The 26,364-nt window shown below is 35.7% G+C and overlaps 1 protein-coding gene across 17 annotated transcripts in view; it reads right to left on the reverse strand.

The window, feature by feature from the left end:
- The window catches only part of NAA16 (N-alpha-acetyltransferase 16, NatA auxiliary subunit), a 66,036-nt gene that overhangs the window by 24,685 nt on the left and 14,987 nt on the right, over nt 1-26,364 (reverse strand). For 10 of the 17 annotated variants that reach the window (XM_045477891.1, XM_045477899.1, XM_045477868.1 and 7 more), the window contains 4 exons: nt 22,216-22,335; nt 21,121-21,147; nt 19,611-19,706; nt 12,653-12,759 (listed from right to left, as the gene is read on the reverse strand). In XM_045477891.1, coding sequence (XP_045333847.1) covers nt 12,653-12,759; nt 19,611-19,706; nt 21,121-21,147; nt 22,216-22,335 — 350 coding nt within the window. Of the gene's footprint in view, nt 1-12,652; nt 12,760-15,817; nt 15,935-19,610; nt 19,707-21,120; nt 21,148-22,215; nt 22,336-26,364 lie in introns of those variants that run through there. The other 7 variants (XM_045477932.1, XM_045477915.1, XM_045477876.1 and 4 more) reach the window with 5 other exon arrangements.

A 26,364-nucleotide genomic window follows, 5' to 3' on the forward strand; every position in this document is an offset into this window, starting at 1 on the left:
GATGTTTAAACCCCCTTAATTTTTAGTGATCATTTTAATAAAGAGTTACATTTCAACACTCCCCTCAAGTAAGGACTGAAATACCAGAAACCACACTGTTAATGTGCTATGCCCTGAAAGAGGCAAACTAAAAGTGACATGAATTAGAAGTGGCAAAAGAAAAAAAAACAGCTTTTATGTATAACTGATTTTAAATGCCTATTGATGTTAACTGTTCAGAATAAGTTGGAAAAATATAACTATCTTATTTGTGAAGTTCAAAAAAAGTAATGATTTAAAAGTGAAGGGAACCCATTAAAACGCTTAATAGTATCTGACAAATATGGTATTATTTTAATTGCGATAATTTTTTCAGTTTTCTAGTTTTAAAACATGGGATGCTGCTAATACCACCAGACAAAGGGAACATACCAGACAAGGGAACGACAATAAGAAGCCATGAATTGTCACAAGCACTTTACATGTATTAAAGTAATAATTATAGGGGTGCCTGGGTGGCTCAGTTGGTTGAGCGTTCGACTTCAGCTCAGGTCATGATCTCATAGCTCATGAGTTCGAGCACTGCATTGGGCTCACTGCTGACAGCTCAGAGCCTGGATCCTGCTTCAGATTCTGTGTCTCCCTTTCTCTCTGCCCCTCCCCCCGCTCATGTTCTGTTTCTCTGTCTCTCAAAAATAAACATTAAAAAAAAATTATAAGTAATAATTACAGTCAACCCTAATGGCACTGTTTTAGGTACTTTACTTATATTAACTCACTTGTCCTCCAAACAACCCTATGATAGTATATACTATTATTAACTTGAACTTATAGGCAAAAGGAAAATAAAAACAAGCTGAAAGTATACAACAGTGGAGCCAAAATTTAACCCAAGTAATAAGGCTCCAGAATTTAGCTTCTGACTACTTGCTGTATCAATCAGTGGATGGGACGTGGCACATTTATAACTAAATGGCAATTCTCTCAGATTCACAGGGGGTGCATTAAGACTAGAGACTAATAATAACAGGGCAAGAAACTTTCCCCAATCAGTTTTAGTGCTCAAAACACCAAATGGTGCACATTAAATCAGCCAGAGCATGGAAAACACACTAAGTGCATCAAAATTAGAGAGGGGGTAAGCTTTAAACACACACACACACACACACACACACACACACACACACACACATGAGGGACAACAGGAAGGGGAAAATATACAAGAGAGAAAAAAAGTAAGAGAAGGTTTAGGAGGGACAAGCTTAGTACACTCTGATGTGGCATTGAGGCACATATCTACAAATACACATTTCCAAATTGAGTGCCCAAAGAATGTTATTTTTTTTTATTTTAATATTTATTTTTGAGAGAGAGACAGAGACAGAGAGACAGAGCAGGAGTGAGGAGGGACAGAGAGAGACACACACAGAATTGGAAACAGGCTCCAGGCTCTGAGCTGTCAGCACAGAGCCTGACGTGGGACTCGAACTCACGAGCTGTGAGGTCATGACCTGAGCTGAAGTCAGATGCTTAACTGACTAAGCCAACCAGGCACCCCCCAAAGAATGTTATTAATAAGTTCTTGAAATTGAAAGAAGTTCTGTTCTGTCTGATCTGGGAGTGGGGGTAGGGTGTGTTTCAGAGGGACAAGACAGCCATTCAGTCTCTCTGGGAAGTCCTAACTACCTACTTTCAGGGCCCTGTATGTATTATCATCTCTAACATCAAATGTTGTTAGTAAGTCTGTTATGTTAGTAAATAAACCATGATCTCTTTTTTCAAGTTTGTAAACATCTAGGACAATCTAAAAATGTGAAAATATAAAATTAGCAAGTGACTGCATCCATTTATGAATCCTTAGCATATCTACAAAAAAAATGAAAAAGGCTTAGTGAAATTTCACATGACTGTTAGCAGCCTTGGTAGGCAAAAAGTGAGAATCTCTACTTAAAATGATTAGCGGTTTTCCTACCCAAATTCATTGATCTACCTACTATTAAAGTAAGATCTGAAATCTTACTATTTCATAAAAATTGAAACTTTAGACATTTTTATTTTCAGAAAGACAATTATATTCCTTTTCTTTCCGTAGACCTCTTTATAAACTAACCAAAATTCACTATATTTCTAGTGCCACTAGAGAGCAGACCATGTATCAAAAATTCCTAAACAGATTTTGATATGTATGGCTACGAAAGAAATCTCTTCACACATTCAATGTAACATAAGATAGTATGCTTTAATCATATTAATTCTGAACCCAAATTAGAACCCCACCCCACAGAGTCACAGGGTATAGTATCCATGAAGTCATGGACCATCCCACTGGCATCAGTAAAAAAAAAAAAAAGACCAAATTAAAACACTTCTACATGAGATAGCATCATATGGCATAATTCTCTAAGATAGAAGGCAACAGGGAAATAGGTGAAATTATACATTCATAGTGGGGAAAAAAATGTAAGTAACAAAAAAAAAGAGAACAAAGGGGCACCTGGGTGGCTCAGTCGGTTGGGCGTCCGACTTCAGCTCAGGTCATGATCTCATGGCTCGTGAGTTCGAGCCCCGCATCAGGCTCTGTGCCAACAACTCAGAGCCTGGAGCCTGTTTCAGATTCTGTGTCTCCCTCTCTCTCTGCCCCTCCCCTGCTCATGCTCTGTCTCTCTCTGTCTCAAAAATAAATAAAAACATCCAAAAAAAAAATTAAAAAAAAAAAAAAGAGAACATGAAAAGAATTTATACACATTATGACTTCACTAAAACATGTATGTATAGATACATACTCAGCAAAAATGTGACCAAATGGTTTAGGGTAACAGAATACAGGTACATTCTTTTGAAACACAATAATCATGCTGTTTTGTATTAATAAGGCTTTTACATGAAGATTATTTAAAAAGAGTAGTACTTGGAGTGTCTGGGTGGTTCAGTTGTTTAAGCATCCGACTCTTGATCTCAGCTCAGGTCATGATCTCACGGTTTGTGAGGTCAAGCCCCATGTGAGGCTGTGTGCTGACAGCACAGAGCCTGCTTGGGAGTCTCTCTCTTGCCCTCTCTCTGCTCCTCCTCCACTCATGTGTGCGCTCTGTCACTCTCTCTCTCTCTCTCTCTCTCTCTCTCTCTCTCTAAGTAAATAAGTAAACTTAAAAAAATAAAAATAAAAAGAGTAGTCTTTAAAATATGAATAGGCATACAACTAAGAAAGAAACTGAGTCAGCAATTAAAAATCTACCAACAAAGAAAAGCTCTAGACTCAGTGGCCTTACTGGCTTTACTCCCTCTCTCTGCCCCTCCCTGCTCAAGCTCTGTCTCTCGTCTCTCTCTCTCAAAAATACATATTAAAAATAAATAAATAAATAAATAAATAAATAAATAAATAAATAAATAAAATGGAAAGCAGTACGGTTAGTTCCTCAAAAAAATTATAAACAGAATCACCAAGTGATCCAGCAATTCCACTTCTGGATATATACCCAAAAGAAGTTAAAGCAGGGTCTTGAAGAGATATTTGTACACCCACGTTCATAGCAGCATTATTCACAACAGCCAAAATGTGAAAGCAGCCTAAATGTCCATGGACAGATGAAGGGATAAACAAAATGTGGTACATACATACAATGAAATATTATTCAGCCATTCTACAATATGCTACAACATAGATGAATCTGGACCAGAGCACGCTATGCTAAGTGAAATATGCCAGTCACAAAAAGACAAATGCTAGGATTCCACTTATATGAGGTACTTAGACTTATAAAAATCATAGCAACAGAAAATATAATGGTGGTTGCCAGGTGCTGAGAGAAAGAGAACATGGGAAGTTATTATTTAAATTAGAGTACAGAGTTCTAGAAGATGAAAAGAGTTCTGGGGATGCATGGTGATGATGGTTGCACAACAACGTGAATGTATTCAATATCAAAGAACTGTACACTTAAAAATGATTAAGGTGGTAAATTTTGTTTTACTACAATGAACAAACAAACACGTGGTTCTTAAAGTGTGGTCCTAAGATCATTTGCATCATTAATGTTAGCATCAGCATCACCTGGTAATTTGTTAAGAGATGCAAATTTTGGTACCAAACCCCAGATTTACCGAATCAGAAACTCTGAGCGGAACAATCTATTTTTAGCAAGCTGCCTTGTTAATTCTTGTGAACTGATAAAAAAAAGTTACTAAAACAAAAGCAAAGACAAACAAAATAACCACCTATTATTATAAGACAAAATGAAAGGTAATAGACATTTTAACCCACCATGACCAAAACTGCCCCATCAATCTCACTTAGAATATCTGTAACTTTACAACTTTCCAGGCTTAGAATTCAGTATTCAAGTTGTTGAATTTATGGAGGCAAGTATTTTTTCATGAACTTACACTGCCATCTACTGGTATTTGCAAAAACTGCAGCTAGAGCAGGTTTTAGGTAAAGGTGTATTTTTGAATTTTTAGAGTGAAACATTTGTTTTAATAATTTAAAAAGTATAACAAAACACATACTAAAATTACATATAATTCTTAATAAAGGAGTATAAGAACTACTGAATGAAACAGATCTCCAGCTTCAGGACTTCACAATAAATGTGATTAAAGAAAAAAAAATCAAGATAATAGAAAGTCCACATTAAATCTCCTAAATAAATTAAATTTAAAAAAAGTGTGGCTAACACCAGCAATCCTAGTTCATTAGTCATGTTTCTTCAATCCAAAAAATGTGTATTATAATCATCAAGTTAGTAATTAAGTGAACAATTCAATTTTCCAAATTTGTCTATGAAAGGTAGTCTAAGGAATTTTATTCAGAAGGATCCCTTTTATTTCAAGTTTACTTACCATTTATATCTCGATGAGAAAATATACTCAACTCCTTTCACATAAAACTCAATATGTAATGGCTCTTTTTCTTGAAAATAGTATTTTACCACTGTCATTTAAAATCAAGACGGGGCATCTGGGTGGCTCAGATGGTTAAGCGTCTGACTCCGGCTCAGGTCATGATCTTACAGTTTGTGGGTTCGAGCCCCACATCGGGCTCTGTGCTGACAGCTCAGAGCCTGGTGCCTGTTTTGGATTCTGTGTCTCCCTCTCTCTCTGTGCCTACCGCATTCGTGCTCTCTCTCAAAAATAAATAAACATTAAAATCAAGAAATCCAGGGGCACCTGGGTGGCTCAGTTGGTTGAGTGTCTGACTTCAGCTCAGGTCATGATCTCACGGTTGGTGAGTTCGAGCACCATGTCGGGCTCTGTGCTGACAGCTCAGGGCCTTGTGCCTGCTTTGGATTCTGTGTCTCCCTCTCTCTCTGCCCCTGCCCCACTGGTGCTCGGTCTCTCGCTGTCTCTCAAAAATAAACACTAAAAAAAGAAAATTAAAAAAAAAAGAAAAGAAATACTGGGGCACTTGGGTGGCTCAGTTGGGTAAGCATCCAACTCCTGATCTCGACTCAGGTCAGATCTCACAGTTTGTGAGATCAAGCCCCACATCAGGCTCCAGGCTGGAGCTCCATGTTTGGGATTCTCTCTCTCCGCTCTCTCTATCCCACCTCCCTGCTCACGGGCTCTGTCTCTTAAAATAAATACACGTTTGAAATCAAGAAATCTAATCCACTTGAGTTAGATATCTAAGATCACAATAAAAATTTAAAATCCTTAAAATGGACATCTTAAATTATAAAGCCAAAATTTTTATGAACCGAAAAAATTTCCAAGTTTAACCACCTTCTCTTGATTTAAATATCTGATCAGGATTGAAGCAGCTTTATTTTGCTAATAAAATCTAACCTGAGCAAATACTGTGACTACTATAATTTCCCAAAGTATGGCCCTTGACTCACTTTTCTTATGTGCAAGTTAAAAGAATTTTATTAACCTCACTTAAGGACAAAGTTCTAAAACACCATATCCAATACACAATTTTACGCAATACAGATTTTTCGCATATAGATATAAATCACATGGTTAAAATGTTATTGCAACACAAAAGCTACTGAAACTTTTTGGTTTTTACCCAAATTAAAAAACTAAGCACAGTAGTTTATCAACAAGGACCAAAACTGCTAGATTAATTTCCAATAAATGTGTAATTGTAGTGACAATTTTGGTTTTGAAGGAGTTAGTCACAGAGATAAGTTGTCCAAGAACTATGACATCGAAACAAAATTAAGTAATTTCCTGCAGAGATGAGGCGTAAGGGATGGAGTGGTAACAGAATGATAGTTCTGGAACATCTCTGAATCAACAAGCACTTTACAAATGTTATCATTTGGGGTGCCTGGGTGGCTCAGTCGGTTAAGCGTCCAACTCTTGGTTTTGGCTCAGGTCATGATCTCATGGTTTGTGAGTTTGAGCCCCACATTGGGCTCCGTGCTGACAGTGCAGAGCCTGCTTGGGATTCTCTCTCCCTCTCTCTCTGCCCCTCCCCCCGCTTGCTCTCTGTCTCTCTCTCTCTCTCTCTCTCTCTCAAAAATAAATAAATAAACCTAAAAAAAAAAAAGATAACTACAAATGTTATCATTTAGTGAAAACACACGTTTAAGTTGTATTTTTAAGTGTTTTATAAAAAATATATTAGCACAAGCCCATGATTTTTACAAAAACAAAAAAGTGACCAAATTTAGTGAAAATATGAAGTAAATAACACTATTGGTATTACCTAAATTTGGCAAAAATCACGAGGGAGATTAATAAATGAATGTCAGCAGACATTATACTATACTGTGACGCCTTCCTAGGTAGGAAAAACACTTGCTTTTATTTTCCTCTCCCCAAACTTAAAACTCTTTTTAAACAAACAAAAAACGAATTCATGCACATAATTACAATTATCATTAACTGTTGATCAGAGTGTCTCAAAAATACTGGCTGCTTCGGCTTCTGTGTCTCCCTCTCTCTCTGCCCCTCCCCCACTCGTGCTCTCTCTGTCTCTCTCAAGAATAAATTAATAAAAAAAATTAAAAAAAAAAAAGACGAAAGTATAGAACACTAAGAACATGTTAGAAAAAAGACACTGGAAAAAGGCAAGCAAAATAAACTTAAACGGAAGTAAATAAATAAAAAAGATCAGAGTGAAAATTAATGAAATGGGGGTGGGGAGTAGTCAACAAACACCAAACTTGGCTCTCTGAAAAGATCAACAAAATTGGCAAACCTGTGGTGGATTGACCAAGAAAAGAAAAAAAAAAAAATTGAATTATTAAAATTAAAAATGAAAGAGGAGACATTACTGTGACTTTACAGAAATAAAATGATTATAAAGGAATACAATGAACAACTGTATGCCAATACGGGATAACTTAGAAGAAATGGACAAATTTCTAGAGAAACAAATTTCAGAAACCATGTCAAGAAGAAATAGAAAATATAAATAAACCAATAACAAGTAAAGAGTTCTAATAGGTAATCAAAAACTGCCCACAAAGAAAAATCCAGGTCCAGATGGCTTCACTGGTAAATTCCACCAAATATTTAATAACAATACCAATGTTTTACAAACTTTAAAAAAAAAAAAAAAAAGAGGAGAAGAAGAGGAGGAAACACTTCTCAACTCCTTATAAGGCCTTTACTACCCTGACACCAAAACCAGACAAAAACCTCACAAGAAAACTACAGATCAGTAGGAAGAGACAAACAAAAATCCTCAATAAAATGTTAGCAAACTGAACCCAGCAATATACAAAAAGAATTCTACACCATGACCAAGTGGGTTTTATCCCAGCAATGCAAGGCCGCTTTAACATCTGAAAATTAATTCATGTAATACATCATAGCAAGAGTATTTAAAAAAAAAACCCACATAATTATCTCAATAGACACAGAAGAAACATTTGACAAAATCCAACACATGTTCACCTTAAAAATGCTCAGTGTCCTAGGAATGGAAGGGAACTTCTTCAACATCACAAAGGGCATATATAAAAAATTCATGGTTAACCCAATACTTAATGGACAAAGACTAGATGCTTTCTCCTAACATCAGGAACAAGACAAAGATATCCACTCTAATCACTTTTCTTCAACATTGTACTGGAGATTCTAGTCAGGGCAATTAGTGAAGAAAATGAAATTAAAAGGATACAAAAAGGAAATGAAATAAAACTTTCTATTTGCAGATGACATATCTGCAAATCAGAAAATTTGCAAATAATTTGCAAATTAATAACAATACCAATGTTAGAAAATCTGCAAATAGAAAAATCTGGAAAATCCTAAGAAATCCATTACACCAACTATCAACAATAAATAATAAATAAATAAGTTCAGCAAGGCCACAGAATCAATATACAAAAACCAACTGTATTTTATACACTAGCAATAACAAAATGAAAATAAAATTAAGAAAATAATTCCACTAGAATAGTATTAAAAGGAATAAAGTACTTAGGAGTAAATTTCACAAAAGATGTACAAGATGTATGCTAAAACCTACAAAATATCGTTGAAAGAAATTAAAGAAGATATGTCTAGATGCAAAGACATCCAAAGTTCATAGACTGAAAAACTTAGTATTGTTAAGATAAACTGATCTACAGATACAAAGCAATGCCTGTAAAATTCCAGCTGGCTTCTTGCAGAAACTGAAAGGCTAATTCTAAAATTCAAATTGAAAAAAAAGGAATCCTGAATGGTCAAAAGAATCTTGAAAAAAGAACAAGCTAAAAGATTCACACTTCCTAATTTCAACTTACCCCAAAGCTACAGTAATCAAGACAGTGTGGTACTGTAGCATAAGGACAAATATATAGATCAGTGAGTCCAAAGATGAACCTTCTTTATGGTCCATTTATTTTCAACAAAACTGGCAAGACCTTTCACTGGGTAAAGAACAGTCTCTTCAACAAATGGTTCTGGGAAACTGGATAGTCACATGCAAAAGCTGGATTCCTGCCTCACATCATATATAAAAATGAACTCAAAATTTATCAAAGACCTCAGTATAAGAACTAAAAATATAAAACTCTTATTAAATATATATAAATCTTCATTACGCTAGATTTGAAATGGTTTCTTGGATATGGCACAAAAGCTCAAGCAGTAAAAGGAAAAAACCATAAAATGGACTTTAAAAACTTTTGTCATCAAAGGACACTTTAAAGAAAGTGAAAAGAGGGGCGCCTGGGTGGCGCAGTCGGTTAAGCATCCGACTTCAGCCAGGTCACGATCTTGCGGTCCGTGAGTTCGAGTCCCGCGTCGGGCTCTGGGCTGATGGCTCAGAGCCTGGAGCCTGTTTCTGATTCTGTGTCTCCCTCTCTCTCTGCCCCTCCCCCGTTCATGCTCTGTCTCTCTCTGTCCCAAAAATAAATAAAAGTTGAAAAAAAAAAAAAGAAAGTGAAAAGATAACCCACAGAATGGTAGAAAGTATTTCCAAATAACGTATCTGATAAGGGACATGTATCTAGAATATACAAAGAACACTTCCAACTCAAGAATAAAAAGACAACTCAAAGAGTCTGAATGGACTTTCTCCAAAGAAGATTTACAAATGGCAAATAAGCACATGAAAAGACACTCAACATCATCAGTCATCGGGGAATTGCAAACTGAAACCATGAGACAGCACTTCACACCCACTGGGCTGGCTATAATCAAATGCCAAATAATAGCAAGTGGATTATTGGTGAGGATACATAGGAATCAGAATCCTCATACACTGCTTGTGAGAATATAAAAAGGTACAGTCACTTTGGAAAACAATCTGGCAGTCTTTTTAAAGTTTAAACACAGACTTGCCATTTGAAGCAGCAATTCCATTCCTGGGTATACACGCCCAAGAGAAATTAAAATGTATATGGAAAACTGGCACACAAGTGTTCACAGCAGCATTAGTCATAATAACTAAAAGGCAGAAACAACCAAAGTGTCCCTCAACTGCTAAAATGTGGCACAGCCATACAATGGGATGTTATTTGGTGATACAGGGAATGAAGTAGTCTCATCCACGCTACCGCATGGATGAAAACATTATGCTAAGTAAAACACACTACAGAACAAAAGGTCACAAACTGTATGATTCCATTTGTGTGCAAATGGAAAGAAAGTAGAGTAGTGGTTGCCTAATGTTGCGGGGGTGGGGAAAGGATTTTTTTGGGGTAATGAAAATTTTCTAAAATTACAATGGTAATGGTTGCAAAACTCTGAATATATTAAAAATCACTGAATTGTACACTTCAAGTAGGTAAATTTTATGATATGTGATTTATATCTCAATAAAGCTGTTAACAATAACAAAAATACTGGGGGGGGAAGCAACCGGTATCTAGTTGGCAGAGGCCCCGGACACTGCTAAATATCCTATAATGCAAAGGACAGCCCCTTATAACAAATTATCTAGCCCAACAGGTCAATAACAGAATACTTCATTGTGGGGAGCTGTCCTGTTGATCCCTGCCTGCTACCCATTAGATCTCCATAGCATACTTCCCAACAGTGACAAAAATACTCCCAGACATTGCAAAATGTCCCTTGGGGGGACAAAATTCCCTCCCTCATTGCACCTTGAGAAACACTGCTCTAGAAGAAAAGGACCTTCCAAACTGTTTCTATGTTAAAAAAATACATCTATCCATGGAAAAGAAAATACAAAAAGGGAAAATACAAAAAGGGAAAATATTAGAATACCTAATGCTGGTGAGGGTACAGGGAACCTTGCACACACATACACCGCTAGTGACAATACAAATTGGTGTTTACAACCTCATAGAAACCAAAGTACCATTATTAACTGAGAACCACAGAATGCACATACCTTTTACCAATTAATTTGAGAATTTGTGAGAAGGAAATAATCCTGAGTAAAGCTATGGGTACAAAGATATTTATAGTGTTTGTTTGATTTTAACAGTGAAAGTTTGGAAACCCAAAGTTCAACAATAGAGGAATGGCTCTGATATGTAGTCATCAAAAAGAAGATAATGAAAACCATACAGCAACATATAAAATGCTTGTGCACTTGCTAGACAAACTTTCAGGTCAAAATTATTACAGCTGCCTACAAATACCACAAATAAATTCATAGGGGAAAAAAACCTTGACAGGAATTACACAAAAAAATGTTCTTTGTGTCCCTGAATTATATATTCACGTTTTAAAATGCTGCAGATGTTTTTAAAATACTTTTCTATAGTTGTGCTATATCCTGGGCTGACTTCAAAAGATGATTTTATTTTCATGCTACCTAACATGGATCATTCTTTAAGATCTGAAAGTTTATGAAACCATAACTTTATCAGCCTTCACTGCTTTTTAATACTTCCTCCAGAGTTAAAATGCAATCTTTAGCTAAAAGCAAGACTACCAGTTAGAAATGAATTTTCGAACACCCTTATGAGACGTCACAAATTTATGTGGCCAAAATTATTTGAAAAGCACATCCCAGACTTGTACATTTTTTACTATACTAAGTTCTGACAACCTCAGTTTTCTGAGGTTTGATTCAATTCTCAAAAGCACTTGGTCTCTCTCTCTCTCTCAAAAAATAAATTAACATTAAAAAAATTTTTTATAAAGGAAAAAAAAGCACTTGGTAAACACGCCTATTCCATGCTTAGAAAATAACACTAAAGAGATGTCAAAGGTTCCTATATAAATTAATACATTTTCAGTGCCTTCTTTAAAAATGCAATTCCCGTGCTTTATAAAATACCAACAAATGCTTTACATCCTTATGATGATAATTTTGGATCTCTATTGGAGGGATTTTAAAAAACGAAAAGTCTGTGCCCCATGTGAAAATGGACAAAGCCAATGAAAGCTTAGTGATAGTCCAAGAGGAACAAATTCTTTAATGGCCACTATATTCAGCAGCTTCTGCAAGATGTTATTACAAAAGCATTACAGGTAGCCCTCTGGTTTTGTGAAAGTTTGTATTACACCACTTTCACTTTTACCAAAGGCCTACAGTGGTGCCTTCGCTTTCACGGAAAAAGGCAAAAAGTGAAAACAGCGCTCAGCATTGGTTTTGCAGGGAGCCCTCACAGAGGCATCGCACACTCTTGGCAAGGAGAGGGACACCATCAAGTTCCTTCCTCCAGGAAGGACACTCAGCATCAGGCCACCATAGATTTGAACTGTGTGTCTGTGAGCATCTGTGCTTTATCTCGATTTATTTTGTGCATCCATTAGCAAGATGCATCCTAAGATATCAGAAAAGCCAGAGAGGTTATTTTTGGGGTCTGGGAATGTTCAAAAATTTTTAATACAAACTAATGCTAATTGTGCTTCATTTTACACCATTTCAGCTTGAGAGGTTTCACAGGAACGCTCTACTTTCAGACAGCAGGGAAAATCTGTATTCAAATTCACACATGTAAGCTCTTTACCATTTCTGACATCTCACCTCCCCTTTCTTCTCTGTCACCCTTATCCTAAAGAGTAAGTGATGAATTTTGGCAAATGCTACCTTAAATAACCTACAGAAATTATTGGTAGGCACTGCTCCATGTTTTCACATGAATCAACAACTATTTACCAAAATCTCAACAGCAGTGCCATTACAGTCAAATAAAGCATACTACACACATATAATTTCAGCTCAACTATTATTAAACTAAGGTGAATAGTTTCTCTATTAACAGAATAGAAAAAATTATTAAATCATAGCATATTATTCACATGGAAATGTTTCTATAATAAGTTAGTAAAAAGATTACAGCAAAACTGAGTAAAGACCAAATTTTACCTTTTCTGTATTGTAATATAAAGATTTCAAAGTAGTGAACAAGGGTGGGCAGCCTTTACTGAAGTTAATCCTCAGGAACTTATCCATTAGTTCTCTAAATTTTTCACCTAGAAACAAAAGTGTACTTTGTTATATTTCAATTGATGCAAACAGTTCTCAAAGTGATTTTACAAATAAAAATAAACCTCCCTCAAAAACAATGATCCCCCCATCCTATTTTTAAACCCAAAAGTCTGTCAGCATTTATTGCTTGACTGTTACCACCCAAAAGGATAACACTAAATATCTTAGTTGGCAACTATCCTTTTCCCTAGATCTAGGTTAAAATATCTTCAAGGAACACTTCAAAAGATAAGTACACCAAATAACTGTGCAGCTTTAAGTAGTAGAAAAAGTTACTATCCATTCTGAATACAGTCCCCATAGCAAGTCTCTTTCCTAACCTCACTGACTAGCACAGACTCGTCCTCATCTGCAGACACCTCATAAGGCACGCTGAAGACTATAAAGAGATCCTACTGTAACCAGCAGCATATTTAACTGACAGCCAAAATATATTTTTAAACACTAAAGTAGTATTTGAAAATGTTTTCCAAACCAATTAGTGATTTACCTCAACATTCATTCCACAATCATCTTTCAAGCACCCACTATGTGCCAGGCACTGTTCTAGGTATTAGGGATATAGCGGTGACTAAAACAATTAAAAACAAATTCTGGGGCGCCTGAGTGGCTCAGTCGGTTAAGTGTCCAACTCTTGATCTCCGTTCAGGTCACAATCTCACACTTTGTGAGATCAAGTCACGCTGTCAGCACAGAGCCTGCTTGGGATTCTCTCTCTCCCTCTCTCTCTCCCCCTCCCCCGCTCATGCTCTCTTTCTCTCTCTCAAAATAAATAAATGAATTAAATTCTGCCCTCTTGGAACTTAACGTTCCAGTGGGTAAGATGGATAATACATAAAATAAACATATGTTAGACACTAGACTGAGCCCCAGAGCATTTTAACATTAGAAGCAAATAATTCTATCATTATTAAACCCTTCCAAAAAAAACTTGGCATCACTTTCTGGAAGCAGGGGAAAAAATGGAAACTTTTTCATTTTTTTTTTTTTAATTTTTTTTTTCAACGTTTATTTATTTTTGGGACAGAGAGAGACAGAGCATGAACGGGGGAGGGCCAGAGAGAGAGGGAGACACAGAATCGGAAACAGGCTCCAGGCTCCGAGCCATCAGCCCAGAGCCCGACGCGGGGCTCGAACTCACGGACCGCGAGATCGTGACCTGGCTGAAGTCGGACGCTTAACCGACTGCGCCACCCAGGCGCCCCAACTTTTTCATTTTAAATACAACACAAAGGCTTTAACTCAGTTAAGGCTTTAACTTTTTTGACAGGAAGAGTTATTATATAATGACACGGATTTGCCCACTCATTAAAAAGAAAAAGATTACAGGGGCGCCTGGGTGGCTCAGTCGGGTTAAGCGTCCGACTTTGGCTCAGTTCATGATCTTGCGGCTTGTGAGTTCGAGCCCCACATTGGGCTCTTTGCTGACAGCTCAGAGCCTGAAGCTTGCTTCAGGTTCTATGTCTCCCTCTCTCTGCCCCTTCCCCAGCTCGCTCTCTCTCTCTCTCTCTCTCTCTCTCAAAAATAAACATTTAAAAAAAAATTTTTTTTAAGAAAAAGATACATAGGTCATAAATGGCTTAACCTAAAGTAAAACTATTAAACAATCCCTTAAAGTTTCATTATGAATCACAACACTTCACAAAAAAAAATACCAACAACCCAAAGCGGTTATTTTTATTTGTTGTGATTGTATTGAACAAAACATGCATACTCAATATAATTACATGTCATAAAAATTTAAAAGAGATATTTAAATTTTATTAAGGGGAAAGTTTACCAAATATAAAAACAGGTTCAACATTTGTTAATGTACTATAAAAACCATTTCCAGATAATCTCTAATCTTTTATTAGATCATACACAAAGTATATTCTGGGTTAAATAGACATCATTACTTCTTTAAAAATCAAAAGTAGTTTTAGAGATCAAATCTTTCCAGCACTTCCTCTGATATAAGGCAAAATTAACAATACTGGGGCGCCTGGGTGGCTCAGTTGGTTAAGCATCCGACTCTTGATTTCAGCTCAGGTCATGATGATCTCAAGGTTCGTGAGTTTGAGTCCTGCCCTGGGCTCAGCACTGACAGCTCAGAGCCTGCTAGGGATTCTCTCTCTCTCTCTCTCTGCCCTTCCTGTGCTTGCTCTCTCTTTAAAAATAAATACTTTTTTTTTTTAAGTTAACAATATTGTGGTGGACCAGTGGGATGCAGTTGTTTAGAGAAATGTGTATTCTTCCACTTCTGTGTGACCTTAGACAAGTAACCAACCTGTCCACTAAAATCCTCACTTTCCCCACTGTAGGTGAGGGTAACAATGCTAGCAGCCTCAAGAGCCCTCCTGCATGGCTCAACCAGAATATAAGTATATAGCAGTAAAGAGTGTCCGGCATACAGTAACTATTCAATAAATGTTGTCTATCATTACATGCCTTGATAACCTGACAGCTACTGCATTTCTATAGTTAAGAATCTTTTCCATATTTGCAGACATCCACTGAGAAACCAAGCATTGTATCTTCATGTCAGAGGCTATTCTGAACTCCTCTTCTTCCTCAACTTTCTCAGTCAATTCAGATCATCCTGGCAGATTGAAGTTAAAAGACAGTGTAGTCCATTCTCAATTATCCATAATTTTGAAAGCCCCTTCTCCCGTTAAACTGTTAGACTGTGCAGCTGTGAGAAAGAATGGGGAAGTTCTTCATGTGCTGATGTAAAGCACAGACACAGAGTTAAGTGGAAAGAAAACCCAAGTCCACAGCAATCTATGCTACCATTTTTGTACAAAAGAGGGAGAAAAAAAGAAAGCTATACACAAACCCACACACATTTGTGCTTGTATATGCACAATATGTTTATGGAAGTATACACCACCTACTGGTAACAATGCAGCCACTAGAGAAGGAGGTGGTCAGAGGAAGGACAGGAAAAACTTTCCACTTAAAAAATCATTTTACCTGGAACTATAATGCATTATCTAAATAAGAAGCCTACAGACAGCTATTCAAATGCTCAGTCACACACTATATTCTAAAATTACTTACCATGACTCAGCTCATAAGGTTTTCTTTAGGCATAAGAAAAACCCCTTCACAAAAGCAAATAATCTCTCTTCTTCCTAATTATTTTTAAATAATCTTTAGTACCCCCCACAGTGTTTCCTTTAGGGGTAAAAAAAAAAAAAAAAAAAAAGACTGTCAATCATTAAGTGCCTGCTTAGCATTACCACTTACCAAACAGGTTATCTGTCTACACAGATGCTATGCTAATTCTTCTCCAGATGTGTAGTATAGATTCAATAAAAATTGCTGTCTCAAAAACCAGTGCTAAAATAATACAATCAGCAAGATCAGACTGTGTGTGATTCACTGGGAATTTATTCTAAATCATGGAGAATGTTCTCAATATAAAAAAGAAATAATTATATGACCTGATGAAGGTGTTAGCTAGCATACTATGGTACCACTATGGTAATAATACAATGTATAAATGTATCAATTCAAGAGTTATACACCTTAAACTTCTATAATGTTATATGTAATTATATCTCAATAGTAAATAATCCAATAAAAAAGAATGGAGTAAAATTTGATCAGAACTTTGTGTTTAATACTCTGAATTATCTCCTTCCCTCTCTCCCCTGCCTTGGCCAGTGAAGACTAATAGAACATGATGAAGTAAACCAGTTCTTTTGAAAAGTAGCTATATCCCTGCATTATTTTCATAGTGCTTAATATTTTCGACGGTTGGAGAATCTACCTAGGAGTTCTGTGTTCACTACTTGACAGTTTTAAGCCTTTTTAACTAAAAACTGAAAACTCTTTTTTAAAACTTTCACCTTGCATTCTCAAGTTCCATGTTCCTTGAATAAAAATCTTATTGTTTTTGACAATATCAAGATGCTTTCCTTATTACACATAAAAATATTTCTAGACAGGCAAAACAACATGAAGTATTTAGCTTCTACAGAGGTACAATTAGGTATCTGTGTGATTTTACATATGCTCACTGGAGCTTTGTAAATCCATGGATGTTAGAACCTCACAGTGATGTTGATCTTGAAGTCCGTGCCATCAGACCCTTCAACTGAGCCCTATCTTGTATAAAGATGCCTTTAGCCTTTCAAAGACAGAGTGCCCAGAGAGTCCAAGATAATTCCACTTAAAGCTAAATTGCACTTTATAATCAACAGTTGGTTCCAAGCTATCTTTCAGTAAAAATATATTTCCTGTCATGTACTAAGAGTTTTTAGCAAACTTTATTAACTATGAGAAAAACTCAAGGCAGTGTAAATTTGAAGTTCCATGTTCCATTAAGGAATAACAGAACTAAGATATCTTGTTAATAATCTTTTTTTTTTTTTTTCAACGTTTATTTATTTTTGGGACAGAGAGAGACAGAGCATGAACGGGGGAGGGGCAGAGAGAGAGGGAGACACAGAATCGGAAACAGGCTCCAGGCTCCGAGCCATCAGCCCAGAGCCTCATGCGGGGCTCGAACTCACGGACCGCGAGATCGTGACCTGGCTGAAGTCGGATGCTTAACCGACTGCGCCACCCAGGCGCCCCTAATAATCTTAAAGTTAGGGGTGCCTGGGTGGTTCGGTCGGTTATGTGTTCAACTCTTGATTTTGGCTTAGGTCATGATCTCAAGGTTCGTGAGTTCAAGCCCCGCTATGGGGACTCTGTGCTGACAGTGCAGAGCCTGCTTAGGATTCTCTCTCTCTCCCTCTCAAAATAAATAAATAAACATTAAAATAATAACTATAAAGTTAAATGAGTTTTCCTTCTTTCCTAAGAGGCACATAGATGCATCTGAAAACTCCAAACTAAGAGAATATCCCCACCCACAACGTGACACAAGACATACATTATATATGGAGACCAATTTTAAAAAAAAGAAGCCAGACACAAAGGCCACATGTGGTATGATACCATTTGTATGAAACGTCCAGAACAGACAACTCCACAGGTACAGGAAGAAGATTAGCAGCCGCCTGGTGCTGGAAGTGCAGGGGGAGTGCGGCCTGACGCAGGGAGTGCGGGGAGTGAGGTTTCTTTTGGGAGGGACAAAAACTTTCTGAAACCAGATCGTGACAACAGTTGCACAATTCCATGAATACACTAAAACATGGAGTTGCATACTTTAAAAAGTGAATTATATGGCACGTGAATTCTATTTCAAATGCTGTTATTTAAAAAAAAGACATATAAAAATGTGAAGCCAAACATCCTCAATGAAACACACATGGGAATGCTCCTCCTTGCATAGGACATCCCATCTCAGAAATTCACAATGCAGGTATGAACGTTCTAACAGGTCCCACAGAAACCTGACTGCTGTGTTCAATTCAAAGTTTCCCCAACTCACTCGACTGATGAACATCTCAGCACACCAGTACCCTCCCCACTGAGTCTGATACTAGCCACGTGAGCATAATGTTCCCTGAAAAACATCAGGGAAATCTGCTTTCGGTATTCATAAAGCCAAAACAAAAATGAGAGCATCAGAAGAATACCATTTATCATCTGTGGAACTAAGATATACTAGTGGAAAATGAACTGTTTACAATAAACTCGTACCGACTATCTGATACATTTCTAACAGGTACTTCATACATTTTTAAAGTCAGTAACTAAAACCTTTTTAATTTCCATAAATCTTTAGATAAAGAAAATTATAACCCAATTATCTGCACTATAAGTGAAAATTCATTAGAAAATATACCCCCTCCTCACCCCATGCCTAGAATAGATCTTTTTTAAGTTCTATTAGCTTTCTAGGGTCTGACTTAATATCAAAAGACATGCCAGAAGTCCCAACAAATAATTCATAATCTACAGCACTTCCAGCTAAAAACAGAGACAACTGACAACTTTAAGAAAAAGGCACAAATCTTCAGATGTTAACTATCTGAAGAACTAATATACTTTTACTTCCTCTAGACCCCAAAGTAAAGGAGTTCAACCACTTGCACAACTTGGATCACGGTCATGCATATACTGCTGTTCGATAAAAGCAAGTCACAGAATACAAACCATAGTGCGCCAATTTACATTATGTACAAAAGCAGGGAGGGACGGGGTGGGGGGGTTGTTTTTCTAGGGCTACAAAATACATGGAGCCCTGTAAAAACAAGCGCATGATAAAGGCGAATTTCAGGGAAGCAGACAACTCTGAAGACAGAGTGCCTTCACAGGGAATAGTAATGTTCTTAAACACTGTGGTGGACACAAAGGGCTCCCCACTCTTTCTCTGAATTTGTGCTCTAAAAAGAAGACCCAGGGGCACCTGGGTGGTTCAGTTGGTTAAGCATCTGACTTCGGCTCAGATCATGATTTCTCAGTTTGTGAGTCTGAGCCCCGCGTTGGGCTCTGTGTGGACAGCTCAGAGCCTGGAGCCTGCTCCAGATTCTGTGTCTCCCTCTCTCTCTGCCCCTCCCCCACTATCCTTTCCCTCTCTCTCTCTCAAAAATAAATAAAAACCATTAAAAAAAAAAGACCTAAAACTTCAAAACTTCTACCACTTAAATCATAATACCTCACATAGGATTTGTCGTTTCTAGGGAATTTAATTGATCTTCTAAATCTAGTGTTTAATTTTTAAAGTCACATGAGAAAAACAATCTCTAAAAAGGTAATTTCAAATACTTGAAACAAACATATAGCCATATGCTCAACATTCTTATTAACACATGCATAATAAATTCATAACTGATCACTCCCACCCCCAAGATTGGTGACGATATAAACTCTGTACAAGAAACAAGTTTTTTAAAGGTGAATGATGTTGAATAACAAATAATTATTAGTGTTACAAAAGATATCCTAATATTACCTGGGGCAAGATTCAAAGGTAATCTTCTAGGTGAAATTGCTCTGGGGTGCTGCTTACTAATTTCTTCATAAATTTGGAGCCTCTCTTCTAAAGTGCCTATTATCAGTAAATATGTGTGAGATTCAAAGCATCAGAACTTTTTATCTATGAAAAAATGCTAATAAACTTTTTAAAAGTTATAAATAAAGATTGCATTGTCAATATTAAAGCTGTGCCCAATTTTTATAAGAATGACATGAAAACTCTGTGGTGGTGAAACACATAATCAGCAAAACACCATTTTAAACCCAACCTCCAGATAAATCCAAAACTTCTTTCATCACAACAGATTCTAAAACCAACTCAAATCATACCCATGCAAGACACAGAGACTCAAGATGCACAGCACTTCCATTCATTAGCGCACAACCTATGAAAAAGAAAGTCCTCCTTCAAGACTTATCTTACACAAACTCTCTAGCCCGATGAAGCCTACACACCTCCCCACAAAAGGCTGTAACACCCATTGATTAGGTTTTAAAAAGCAACTGTTTCAGCATCATGAATGTGAATGTCTTATAGTTTAAAAAGTGAACTAAATTTCTAAGGTAGCTTTAACACTTAAATCTTCAATGAAACTCCATTATAAAGAATCCGACTCATACAGATTGTTTAAAGTGGCAAATTATTTCTCCCAAATATAGTGATACAAAATATACTTCTAACAGAAAGTTGGGTCTTCCCTCCCAAGACCAAATTAATTTTATAGTACTGAATAGAAAACATATATATACATATATATATATACGTATATATATATATACACACATACACACACACACATATACATATACATATATACATATACACACAAACTACATGTGACTCTGCAATAACAATTTGCAAGGTAGGATCTGGGTCCAGTTCATTATTCTAAAATAATATCTACCATAATTTACAAAGAGAGATTATATGCACTGTTTCATATAAGCAATAAGACAATTTACAACAGAATTTTAAGAGAAAGCAAACAAATTTGATTTTAAACTGTAAGGTTTTTAATTGATTTCAACTCAGAAAATGGAAATATTTTGTAAGAAGAACCCTTGGTGCTAGCAATCAAGGTATCTCCATCCTAAATGTAGTGTTCACTATCGAGACTATAAATGTAACACTTAAAAAGGTAATGTTTGATTTTGTTTAAACTCTTTCCTTCCCCCAGTAGTATGTTTTGGAGCTCCAATGTGGTAGGATTCAAAACCTGGGATACATGAAAGATAATTTTTACATTCTGTTAACAATCTGGAGATTTCATGAAATATCAAGGGCCCTTATACTAAAATTTACATGAAGGCTATTTACTGCTTTTAAAAGGCAGGTCTCATATTTAAGCCTAATCCTAAGAATATAAGAAAAAAAAATTCCCCACTATCCCAAATATAACAAGTCTTATAAATGTAGTTAAGTTAAGACAAAACCAAACCATTCCAATGTCCTATTTGAAGTCACAAGTTGGAGCTCCAGAACTTACCATGGGGGAGAAAAGGTCCTATGGAATCTAAAAAGATAAAGTAATGTAATTAGTTTGTAATCAAAATATTTTATAGTAAGCATGGTTCTTGACATGGAACAGGTTATATTCAACTTACTAAACATTTAAATATCTGTATTATTAACTACATGTCAGTAACTGATAGTTTAAAGAAAAACATCACAGTTATCTTGCATTTCCAACCTTCAAATAGAAAACTTTTGTCCTGATTTTTTAAAAACACAAATTATTGATGTAATCAATAATTTTTGTTTTCATCATTTTCTTAAAAACAATTTAAAGGAAACAATTAACGACCTGTGATATTAAATTTTAAACACTAACAGAAAACCTGGTAATTTATAGTGATGAGAACACAACAAAAAATTTTTCTCATGGCTTACACTTCTATAAATAAGTATGAGTAGCTACCTATTTTTACCATATCTTTAAATTTAAAAGTTCTGCTGTTTCAACACCCTTGAGCCACATTTTCAAAATTATTTCAGCCATGTATTTATCCATGAGTAAATATACTAGGAATATTAACTGCTCTGAACAACATTTAATTATGAAAATACTAGGGAAAATTGCAATTCTAGATTTCTAAAAAGGATAGTTTACCTAATTTGAAAAGAAGATATGTAACATTTTGCTCTATGCAAAGTAGCCCAGCCTGAAATTAAGAGGATAATTTTCATGCTGATGCTATACAATACATATCCTCAGCAAAACTGCTTTGGCCTAATTCTTATGTTTAAAGGCTGAGGGTAACAAACCTCTAATTCTTTAAAAAATACTAAATAACTACGTTTCCCAGAAATGGAATGGCTCACTTTCCTCCCCAGCTCTCTAGTTAGCCTAAATTGGTAACATTTTAATGGGTCAAGGAACTTAAAATTATCTGTGAGCATTTATCACTAAAGTATAAATAAATATCTGAACTCATCTTCACTGCCATGTTTAACCAGTAATTCTCCTAAATGGAAAAATAAATGCTAATGCTAAAAATATCTGTCCTCAAATATTATTACAACTTTGCATTCACTTCAAGCACTAGTGAAGATTAGGTAGAGGAGAAAAATAATTACATACTAAGTTGCAGAGCTTTTTCCAAGCCTTCATAATAACACCAATTTTCTGCATTCCGATCAATCAAGTTTTTGAATACTTCACTGGCTTCTTTTAATCTTCCCAATTTCAACAGCATTTCCCCTAAAATTAAGTTTAAATTCACATTCATTTTACTCAAACATTAAATAACTTTTTGATCTCATAGATTTCACTAAGCAGTATTAACATACTAGATATTTATGAAAAAACTGTATGTGCTTCCTTTTGGGACATGTTGCAGTTTATACCACTAAACACAGATTAATTCACAGCTTGTCTTCAGAAGTGAACCTTCATTTACACATTCTATTATATACTAACATTCTAATATTATAATTATAATATTATAAATATTATAATAAATATTAATATAATTACTTATATATAATTAATATTCACTTCAGGAGTGAATCTTCATTTACACATTCTATTATATACTAACATTCTAATATTATAATTATAATATTATAAATAGCATAATAAATATTAATATAATTATATATAATTAATATTCACTTCAGAAGTGAACCTTCATTTACACATTCTATTATATACTAACATTCTAATATTATAATTATAATATTATAAATAGCATAATAAATATTAATATAATTATTAATTACATATATTATATATATTATATATAATATTATAATTATAATATTATAAGCTAACATTTTGGCTCCCTCCCACACTCCAAATATACATATAGTATATTAAGTTCTTGGTAAAAATATTTGTATTATACACGTTTTTATATACCCTTAACAACAATTAAAGACTCCCAACACAGATTGGTAAGTAATTCGAATGAAATATCCCTACATTCCTACTGCTAGATTTGAATGTACTTTTCCTGATCAATTCCTATATTAAAATTTTTCCTTTCAATTCTCTTAGATTCCTTTCTACATCACTAAAATTGCCAAAGTTTAACTCAGTGAAGCAAAAACACTAAGTACCACTTCACAGCTAGAAACCACATAAACCAGATTCACACGTGGATCACCCCTAAGGTCCAAATCCTTTTACCAAGCCACAGAAATTGGAAGTAGGTTTGGAAAATGAGTATCTAAACTTCTCAGGTAGAATACAAAGTGCACGTAATCCAAGGTAAAAGAGAGATTCTCAAAAAAGAGTATACCTCAACTTCCTATTGCTATTTCCCCTTCCCCAAACAATCTATTTCAAAGGAAGAAACCTTTGAAATGTCTTCAGACATATTATTTCAGCTTTCATCATCTGGGAGGGGACAATATATTAAAGTGGTTATTACATGCTATTATTTTACTATTTTTATGTATTACTCAAGCTCTAGAAGAAGACTAATTCGATATAATTTCCAGCTTTACCATTTTCTAACTCTGTGACCCTAAGCATGTTACAAGCTTCCAATGTCCCCTTAACCTATAAAATATTGACTACCTCTGTCTGCTTTTGTGATATATTAATTTAAACTGGTTAGTTAGCACAATGCTTGGCACAAAACGAATGCACCAAGTATTTGCTACTTAAAAGTATAAACATGCCACATTCCTCCACAATTAATTTCTGGCTAGTCCAGTTTTTACCTGGCTTACCCTAGGTAAATAGACAACAACACAGATTTCAATTCCAAAAACCTTTGTTTTCTGCTACCATCACAGGCAAAGATTATTACTAGAGGACTACACAGAACAAAAAATACATTTGCATATTCATAAAGTAAGTGAAGATTTCTAACATTTTTTGTTTATTAAAGGATCTTTTTTTTTTTTTAATTTTTTTTTTTTTCCAACGTTTATTTATTTTTGGGACAGAGAGAGACAGAGCATGAATGGGGGAGGGGCAGAGAGAGAGGGAAACACAGAATCGGAAACAGGCTCCAGGCTCTGAGCCATCAGCCCAGAGCCTGACGCCGGGCTCGAACTCACGGACCGCGAGATCGTGACCTGGCTGAAGTCAGACGCTTAACCGACTGCGCCACCCAGGCGCCCCTATTAAAGGATCTTAATATGCTAAGGACTACAAAAGACATCAATGTGTAAATGTCAAAGGTCTCTCTGGGCCCTGCGAAGTTCACCGAAAAAATAATACTCTAACTTGTCTCTATAAGCAGTATAAAGTACTGGCTTTATATTCAAGATGATGGCCCCCAAATTCCCCTCACTAGCAACATATGGATGAATGTGGCAACACTGCAACTTGCACACTGTTTGAACTAGAACTGATCTCACTATATCTTATCTACTTTTTAATCACTGCATTCTGGACTGCTGTTACAAGAGAGAGAGAAAGCAACCCGAGTTAAGAGTTAATCAAGAAATAGCAATAATACATCAGAATATAAAAATAATTGCCATTTTCTTTGCTCCCATCAATTATAAGTGATAGAAGAAACCAGAACATTAAATAATTTATCGCCATTTTACCACTGTTTGAAAAATACTGTTGTTCAATAGCCAAATAATGAAAAGAGCCCAAACGTCCATCGACTGATGAATGGATAAAGATGTGGTATATATTATTACTCAGCCATAAAAAAAAGAAATCTTGCCATTTGCAACGACATGGATGGAGCTAGAGATCATTATGCTAAGCAAAATAAATCAGAGAAAGGCAAATACCATATGATTTCACTCTTATGTGGAATTTAAGAAACAAAACAGATGAACACAGTGGGGGAAAAATAGGCAAACCATAAAGCAGACTCTTAACCATAGATACCAAACCGAGGACTGACGGAGGGAGGTAGGCATGTGGAATGTGCTAGATGAGTGATGGGTACTAAGGAGGGCACGTGTTGTGATGAGCATCGGGTGTTGTGTGTAACACACACGTAAACTCCACACGCGAAACTAATTATTACACTGTATGTTAACTGTATGTATAACTGGAATTTTTTAAATAAAAACTTGGAAAAATATAAATAAATAAATAAATAAATAAATAAATAAATAAATAATAAATAGAAAAATAGTGTTGTCATTAGTATTATTCACAAAAATTAAATCAGTAAGTTGCTATACATTAACTAGAAGAGTTGAGAATAGCAGTTAAAAGCAAGGACTCATGGGGGCGCCTGGGTGGCGCAGTCGGTTAAGCGTCCGACTTCAGCCAGGTCACGATCTCGCGGTCCGTGAGTTCAAGCCCCGCGTCGGGCTCTGGGCTGATGGCTCAGAGCCTGGAGCCTGTTTCTGATTCTGTGTCTCTGCCCCTCCCCCGTTCATGCTCTGTCTCTCTCTGTCCCAAAAATAAATAAACATTGAAAAAAAAAATTTTTTTTTAAATAAAAAAAAATAAAAATAAAAAAAAAAGCAAGGACTCATGAAAAGAAATGAAGGAATCTTAAATTACTATGTGAAAAAAGCTAATCTAAAAAAGCTACATACTACATGATTCCAACTATATAACATTCTGGAAAAGGCGCACCTATGGAGATAGTAAAAGGATCAGTGGTGGTCAGGAGCTGGCGGCAAGGACAAACAAACAGGCAGAGCACAGAGGGTTTGTAGAGCAATGAAACTACTCTACATGACACTACGGTGGTGGATATATGTCAAAACCTAGACAGTATATAATACCAAGAGTGAACTTTAATGTAAACTGTAGACTTTGGGTGATAGTTACATTCAGTGTAGGTTCACTAATTGCAACAAATATACCATTCTGCTGGGGGATGTTGATAATGGTAGGGGAGGCTGTGCATGTGTGAGGACAGAGAGTATATGTGAAATCTCTGTACCTTCCACTCAATTTTGCAGTGAACGTAAAATTGCTCTATAAAAATGAAGACTTTAAATTTAAAACAAACAACAATAAAAAATAAAAAAAAAAAAAAAAGCAGGGGCACCCAGCTGGCTCAGTTGGTAGAGCATACGACTCTTGATCTTGGGGTCCTGAGTTCAAGCCCCATGTTGGGTATAGAGTTTACTTTAAAAAATAAATAAATAAAATAAGCTAAATAAATAAATAAATAATAATAATAAATAAAAATAAAATAAATATAATATACAATAAAATAAAAATGAATAAATCATAATCATGATCATAATAATAATAAATTAAAATAAAATAAAATAAGGGCTCTGAAGCCCAGGAAGATGTATTTACAAATTAACTCTACCACCTAAAAGGCTGGGTGACTTTGGG

The sequence above is a fragment of the Leopardus geoffroyi genome, chromosome A1 (genome assembly GCF_018350155.1).
Source record: "Leopardus geoffroyi isolate Oge1 chromosome A1, O.geoffroyi_Oge1_pat1.0, whole genome shotgun sequence".
Taxonomy (NCBI): Eukaryota; Metazoa; Chordata; class Mammalia; order Carnivora; family Felidae; genus Leopardus; species Leopardus geoffroyi.